The 7,706-nt window shown below is 37.7% G+C and overlaps 1 protein-coding gene across 1 annotated transcript; it reads left to right on the top strand.

Annotated features, from left to right (window-relative positions):
- Window positions 1–1,574: 1,574 nt before the first annotated feature.
- LOC121972411 (putative protease Do-like 14) lies at window positions 1,575–2,622 on the top strand. Its single transcript, XM_042524083.1, has 4 exons — window positions 1,575–1,683; window positions 1,769–1,870; window positions 1,948–2,103; window positions 2,203–2,622. The coding sequence occupies exons 1-4, from the start codon at window positions 1,575–1,577 to the stop codon at window positions 2,400–2,402; spliced, it is 567 nt and encodes a 188-aa protein (XP_042380017.1). The 3' UTR covers window positions 2,403–2,622.
- Window positions 2,623–7,706: the final 5,084 nt, after the last annotated feature.

Raw genomic sequence — 7,706 nt, 5'->3', positions numbered from 1 at the left:
AGAATGTGCACATATTTTCGGGATCAAAGTAATAAGGGATCGCAAGAAAAGAATGTTGTGTTTATCCCAAGTTTCATATATCGATACAATCCTAGCTCGTTTTAGCATGCAAGACTCCAAGAAAGGTTTTCTACCTTTTAGGAATGGAGTATCTTTAACTAAAGAGATGTCTCTGAAGACATCAAAAGATATAGAAGAAATGAAGGCAGTTCCTTATGCTTCAACTGAAAGAAGACAAATGTATGTTATGTTATGCACGAGATCAGATATCTATTTTGTCGTGGGCATGGTTAGCAGATATCAAAGTAATCCAGGACAGGGACATTGGACTGCAGTAAAGCATATATTAAAGTACCTGAGAAGGACTAGAGATTATATGCTAATTTACCAAGTAGATGATTTGCTCCCTGTGGGTTACACGGATTTCAACTTCCAATCAGATAGGGACAATAGTAAGTCTACATCAGGCTATGTGTTTACTTTAGGAGGTGGAGCTATAGCATGGAGGAGTATTAAGCAGAAATGTATTTCAGACTCAATCATGGAAGCTGAGTATGCGACAGCCTCTGAGGCAACCAAAGAAGCTCTATGGCTCTGGAACTTCTTGATGGATTAGATGTGATTCCTAGTTTGCCCAAAATAATCACAATTTATTTTGATAATAGTGGTGTAGTAGCAAACTTTAAGAAACCATGAGCCCATAAGGCGAGTAAACACATTGAGCGCAAGTACCACCTGATACGAAACATCCACTACAAGAAAAATGTCATTCAACAACACTCAAACGACAACAGTTTTATACCAAACCGTTGTCTTTTTATCTTTTAACAATGGTTTTAACAAAAACTGTTGTCTTTTAGTAATTTTTTTGGCCTATGACAACGGTTTTTAAAAACTGTTGTCAATTTATGTTTTTTTGAGGATACGACAACGGTTTTTAAAGGGAACGACAACAATTTTTTAAAACTTTTGTCTATGTGCACTTTTTTGGGATTACGACAACAGTTTTTAAAAACCGTTGTCTATTAAGTGTTGTTGAATGTGATTGTTTTTTCTTTCGCCACTTTTTCTCCTTCGTCATTTGTGTGTTTTACGCTTTGTTTTTTTCTGTCTCTTTCCCAAAACCCTACTCTTCGCCGCCTCCTCCTCACCGCCCTCTTCGTCGCCTCCCTCCTCACTACCCTCTTCACCGCCTTCTTCGCCGCCTCCCTCCTCACCGCCTCCCTCTTCGCCGCCTCCCTCCTCACCACCCTCTTCGCTGCCTCCTTCCTCGCCGCCCTCTTCGTCGCCTCAACTTTCGGCCTTGCCACCTCCTCCTCGCGGCCTCTACTTTCAGCCATCTTCACCGCCTCCTCCTCGTCGCCTCGACTTTCAGCCAGTTCCAACACAAGAAGGAAGAAGAAGGAAGGAGGAGGAGGAAGATGGAAATCCCTCTCCTGATTGTCTCACTGATCTTTCTCTGCTTCTTTTCCTCTGCTCTCTCATCTTCTGTGGTCACCTATTTACCTGGATTCCAAGGCCCCCTTCCCTACATGACCAAGAGAAGCTTGGTCTACGATCGACGGCGATGAATCATGTTTCGGCGTCTCCTGTTGCAGCATCCCCGCCGTGGCGTCGCCACTGGCTTCCTCGCTCTCACCGCCTTCACTCTCGGTTCCTCCGACGGCCCCTCCCTCCCCACAAGTAACCCTCCTTTCTTCCTTTTCCCTTCACCTCCTTTCTCAATATTTTCTCTTCTTTCTCACGCATGTGCTCCCCTTCGTAAAAGATGTCGCCATTTCGATATGCGATCCATTTCGGCAATTTCTGTCTTCTACTTCGTCGATTTTCTCGCAAGATTTCACGCTTCCATTCTCAGTCTTTTCTCCAGGTTTAAACCTAACCTATCGTCCTTAAAGTTTTCTTTCATCGATTTGGAGTTGCATAATCTTTTAATCCGATTCGTAGAGTTTTTTGCACGGCATTTTCCAACCGCGTGCCCTCTTCCACCTCTGGATTCAAGTAAGGACGTGGCATGCTGCAGTGGATGCCTCAAAAGGAACTCTATTGTCAAAGCGGCCGCGGCAGCTGGTCCTGCCGTGGTGAATATATGTCTTACTGAAGGTGAAAGGACTTTATTGTGTCTTCAGATTTCCTCAATATGTGGATTTTTTTTAGGTGTATTCGTTTGAACGATGAGCTTTTTCCAATACTTCTTTTCAGATGTATATGGTCCTATGCCTATAATGGGTATAGGGTCTGGCACTATCATTGATCCTGATGGGACGATCTTGACCTGTGCACATTGCATAGCAGACTTTTCTAGTAGGCAAGTGATCTCAAAAGGCAAAGTGAGTATGCAAACCTACAACTTAGTTATTCATCTTGATGAAGAAATGCGCTTAGAACTGGATGAGGACTGAGAATTTGAATTTGCAAGTTATATCCAGTTGGACTTGGTTACAAATACTATCTGGGTGAAGTTACAAGCAATTAGATTTCATCATGTAGACTAATAAAGATTGTGACTCATGTCTTAGTCCACCTTTGTAGGGCGGAAATTGTAGAAGATTGCAAGATGCATATCGGTCTTTTTGAAGTTTCCTTGGTTAGCTTGCTGTCATACAAGTTTGAAAGATGTTCTCCTAACTCAGTCTGGTTCATATCTGACTATGCTAAGTTTGCTTGAGATAATGAGATGTAATAGTCCTGGACCATATCTTTAAGTTTCCTGGACCATATAAGGGAAGCTTGGTCTACCATCCTTATTCCTGGACCAAGGTAACTTCTTCTTCTTGATCAGTAATTGAGGAAGCAATATGATACATGCTTTTGTCCTGTCTGCGTGAAAACATTCATGCAGGTAGCCAACATTATCTTTGTAGATTCCCCATTGGGTTCTGGATTCTCATACTCAAGAAAATATGAAGGGTATGATGCCAACGATACTATTTGGTCCAAACAGGCTTCTAAGTTTCTTTTACAGGTGGGGAAGATCATATATATTCCTGATGTAATTACTGTAAGTGCCTTAAATATGTAATCTTTCACTTTTGCAGTGGCTTGTTGAGCACCCACAGTTCATCTCCAATCCCCTCTACATTGCTGGGGATTCATATGCCGGAAAAATTGTATCAAACACTTAATCATTCGCTAGACTTTTTGAATTGTTTTTTTGCAGTTACCTTGAGAACAATAAGTTAACTGGTGATCTATCATTTTTAGATGGCCTATCAAATTTACAAGAACTGTATGCCCTTTCTTGCCATTATATTGTCATTTAACGAACATCAATGTTTGCCCAAATTTGTTCTCTTTTAACGTTTGGCTTTGTCTAGCACCAACTCCAGCATGAAGTAACTATTGAGCTTGCAGGTACGTGCAGAACAATATGCTGTCCGGAACAGTACATGGTCATCTTCTTGGCAAAAATATAGTTTTCACGTGGGTATTTCTTATTAGATTGTGTTGAATATCTCTTTAAGTCCTACTTTCCAATGAAATTACAATTATCAAACTTGGGTATGCTATTTTGAGGCGTATCCCCAAGAAACTTAGACTATTTTCAAGAGAAGGTAGGTACGACTCAATACAACTGACTAACTTTTGTCTGAAACATGTATATGAATTAAAGATATTGTTTTTTCATTTGCAGATGATCTTCCACCTCCCCAACCATTCCAAGAGTTAAGTGCTTCTTTCGGAGGATTTGGCATTGAAACAACACATAGATATTGGTTATCTGAAATCAACGATGCCACAGAAAACTTTGCTAAAAAAGTTGGTTCTGGGGGCTATGGGACAGTGTATTATGGAAAGTTGAAAAACGGAAAAGAAATTGCCGTCAAAGTTCAAACCAATGATTCTTGTCAGGGAAACAGACAGTTCTCAAGTGAGGTAGCCGTTTACATAGCTTTGGGTAAAAGGGTTACTCTTAATTGCTTAGATGATTGCTTAGCCAAACCAAAAAGATATGCTTAAGGTTCTTCATAAAGTGTGTTTATGGTAGCTTGCTGAAGGATTGCACTAAGTTATTATTGCACCAGTTTGACCAATAAAATTTGTTCCAGGTTTCTCTACTTTCAAGAATACATCACAGAAATCTGGTTGAATTTCTCGGTTACTGCCAGCAAGAAGGCAAAAGCATTCTTGTATATGAGTTTATGCATAATGGAGCACTGAAAGAGCATCTTCATGGTAAGCATCATTTTGTTATGTTTCATATTTATCTAAGTTAAGAGTAATTAGTTGGTTCTGGGTATTCGCAGGCTCCTTGTCTCAGGAAAGTCCCATCAGTTGGATAAACAAACTTAACTCTTTGTATAAATCCTTTCACACTTGATACGCATATTGGTGTAATAAGCAAACTTAACTCTTTGTATAAACATGTCAAAGGTCCAGTAGCTCTTGACATATTACAACCTCTAATGTTGGTGATAAAAATATATACTGGAGACTAGCTAGACTTGTTGTTGAATTGGATTAAAATCATGTGATTTTTATTTTCACAGGAAGTAAAAGGGTGTTATATACTTAGCCAGTTTTGGTACTTTAATCACAGGAATTGCACAAGTAGAGAAGATTTGATCCAACAAAACAATATACTTTGGCATATATATGTGTGATATATTGTTATGGGTACTATTTAGTTTTGTAAAGTTTGGTGATGTTTGGATGTTGATGTTTGGTACTTTAATGATGTTTGGATTGTAGGTTCTTGATCAATGATATTTTGTAGATAACTTGAACTGAAAGTGAGTTATGCAATAATTTTAATTTGTGCCTAGAAAGAAGTATTGTTATCATATTCAATTGTGTACAGCGTCTTTGTCATTATCATCTTTATGCAATTTACTCCTGGGAAATGATTTAACTTGCAATCATATGCTATTTACCTCAGGGAAAAGATAATGATCCCGTACCCAGAAAGGAGAAGAAAAGAGAAGCTAGGAGGGAGGAGAAACCAGAAAAGGCTGCAGTTATTGATATGGTGTTTAGAAGATGCACAGGCTGTTTAGAAGATGCATAGGTAGAGAAGACTTGATCCAACAAAATAAGATATTTTGGATTTTATATATATGTGTGATATATTGTTATGGGTACTATTTTGTTTTGTAAACTTTTGTGATGTTTGAATGTTGATGTTTTGTACTTTAATGATGTTTGGATGATGATGTTTGGTACTTTAATGAAATTTGCATTGTAAATATTGATTATGTTTGGATTGTAGGTTTTTTATCAATGAAATTTGCACTAGATGATTTGCACTGGATGAAATTTGCACTGGATGATGATGTTTTTTTATAAACTGTTGAGTAGGAAAAGATTAATAAATTTTTTATTTATTGTCAACATGTTGTATATTGTACCCAAAGACATCAGTTTAAATATGTCAAACTGTTGTCAATGGCATTAAAAGACAACAGTGAAAAATCATTGTCAAACTGATGTTAATTAACATTGTTCGCTAAAAAGACAACGGTTTTTAACCGTTGTCAAACCGATGTCATTGGCAAAAAAGACAACGGTTTTTAGCCGTTGTCGTAGACAGTTCAAAACTGTTGTTGAAGAGCCTAGGCATACGCTCAAAGACAACGGTGAAAAACTGTTGTCTTTGAAGGAAAAGACAACAGTTTTTCACCGTTGTAAAAAATGTTGTCTTTGCCTTCAAAGACAACGGTTAAAAACTGTTGTCGTTGGCCACCCCTTTTAACAACACAGCCTTTAACAACAGTTCAAAATGGCCTACGACAACGGTTTAAAACCATTGTTGTTTGTCTTTTTTCTTGTAGTGATCGTAAAGAGAGGAGAAGTTGTCGTCGCCAAGATTGCATCTAGATAACCTGGCAGATCCTTTCATGAAGGCCCTTCCGGTGAAAGCTTTTGATCGGCATGTTGAGGGGATGAAAATCATATATATGGCAGTGTATATGGCAACATAGTCTTTCAGTATAAGTGGGAGATTGTTAGAGTGTATACAGAAAGTCTAGTTTTTTGTAAACATTTATATTGAAATAATAATCACATTTGGTCAAATCTTTACATTTATGCTAAGTATAGTTGTCCATGTAATTTATATTGTAGATAACATGGTATGAGGAGACACACAGAAGATCATGTTATCAGTTCATTATAAATTATAAACAGTTGCTCACAACCAAGATGGAATGGGACAAACCATTGGAGTGGTTGTAGTGTAATTAGGTATTAGTTTATCTTGACTAATAAATTACACTAGTGCACTATGAGTGTATTGAGCAGGACTATTTGAGGTAGTTTCTTTTTATACCGACTCTTTAAAAGAATAAGACATCTGTTAATATGGAAGTACGTGCTCTTAATCATGATATAATAACAAGCACATATACTTAATATTTATTTTTTTAATTTATCAAAGGATGCGATTTAGTTTGATAAATCAATAGGTCCGATAAATTGGGAAATGATATTATTTATATGGTGTATTGTTGATTATAGAATGAAACTATGTCCTAGTAATCTAGGTTGATGATGTTCCCTTGAGGAGCTCATAAGGATTGTCATGTAAACCCTACAGGTGGACTTAGTCCGGCATGACAATGAAGTTGAGTGGTACTACTCTTGGAGCTAGATATTAATTAAGTGAGTTGTCAGTAATTCATTTAATTAATGGACATTCGATATCTTAAACACAGGGAGACTAACACACTCATAATAAGAAGGAGCCCATAATATAATTTGGAATTGGTGCGGTAGTTCAATAGTAGCTCTTTAGTGGTATGAGTTATTATTGATGAACTTGAGGTGGGTGTTCGGGGCGAACATGGGAAGCTCAAGCTCATCGGGAGACCAAAACCAATTTCTTCTCTCGGTCCCTATTGTAGCCTCATATATATAGTCTTATATCCACCCAAAGCCTAGCCTCTTAGCCCATGCTAGGGGTCGGCCCTATCCTTGCTTGGAGCCCAAGCAAGGGGTTGGCCAAGCCAAGCTTGGAGCTAAGGCTAGGGCCGGCCAAGCCTTGCTTGGTGCCCAAGCAAGGTGCCGGCCAAGTGTGAAAGGGAAGAGGGATTTTATTAAAAATAAAATTTTGATAAAATCTTTCCTTTTATGTTTTTATCCACATGGTTTTAAAAGATAATTTTTAATTTTGAAATAATTCCTTTTATAGATTTTCTACAAAGGATTAAAAGAGAGATTATATATCTTTCTTTAGTTGTAGATATCTATAATGTTAAAAGAAAGATTTTAATTTTTAAGAAAACTTTCCTTTTTTGTAAACATGATATAAAAGGGGTTTTATTTTTAAATCTTAACTTTTAGAGATATCCATAAAAGGATTTAAAAGAGAGAGATTTTAATTTATAAAATATTCCTTTTATAGCCAACCACAAGAGGGATTTTTAAAAGAGAGATTTTAATTTTTGTTTAAAATCTTTCCTTGTTTGTTTAAACATGGTGTGGCTGGCCATAGAGAGGAATAAAAGGAAGTTTTATTTTTTGGATTCACCAAGCAATATAAAAGAGAGGTAAAGGGTGCCTTCATGACTCACAACCTATTCTATTGTTCCTCTCTTTCATCCTTGGTGGTCGGCCCTTCCTCTTTTCTTTCTCTTCTTCCTTGTGGCCGGTGGCATCATCTCTTGTGGAGCTCTTGGTGGTCGGTTGATTGGAGGTGAAGAAGTAGAGAAAGGAGGCATTATTTTCTAGCATCCCTTGGAGCATTGTGGTGGTGGCCAAAACTTGGA

The sequence above is a fragment of the Zingiber officinale genome, chromosome 4A (assembly GCF_018446385.1).
Source record: "Zingiber officinale cultivar Zhangliang chromosome 4A, Zo_v1.1, whole genome shotgun sequence".
NCBI lineage: Eukaryota > Viridiplantae > Streptophyta > Magnoliopsida > Zingiberales > Zingiberaceae > Zingiber > Zingiber officinale.
Note: the sequence above shows the minus strand (reverse complement) of the source record. Positions and strands in the feature narration are given on the sequence as shown.

Excerpts from the sequence above, each read along its gene's own strand:
- LOC121972411 (XM_042524083.1), top strand. The coding sequence starts at position 1,575 with ATGTTTCGGCGTCTCCTGTTGCAGCATCCCCGCCGTGGCGTCGCCACT. Across the intron at positions 1,684-1,768 it reads CGGCCCCTCCCTCCCCACAA|ATGTCGCCATTTCGATATGC; the intron begins GTAACCCTCCTT and ends CCTTCGTAAAAG. Across the intron at positions 1,871-1,947 it reads ATTCTCAGTCTTTTCTCCAG|AGTTTTTTGCACGGCATTTT; the intron begins GTTTAAACCTAA and ends TCCGATTCGTAG.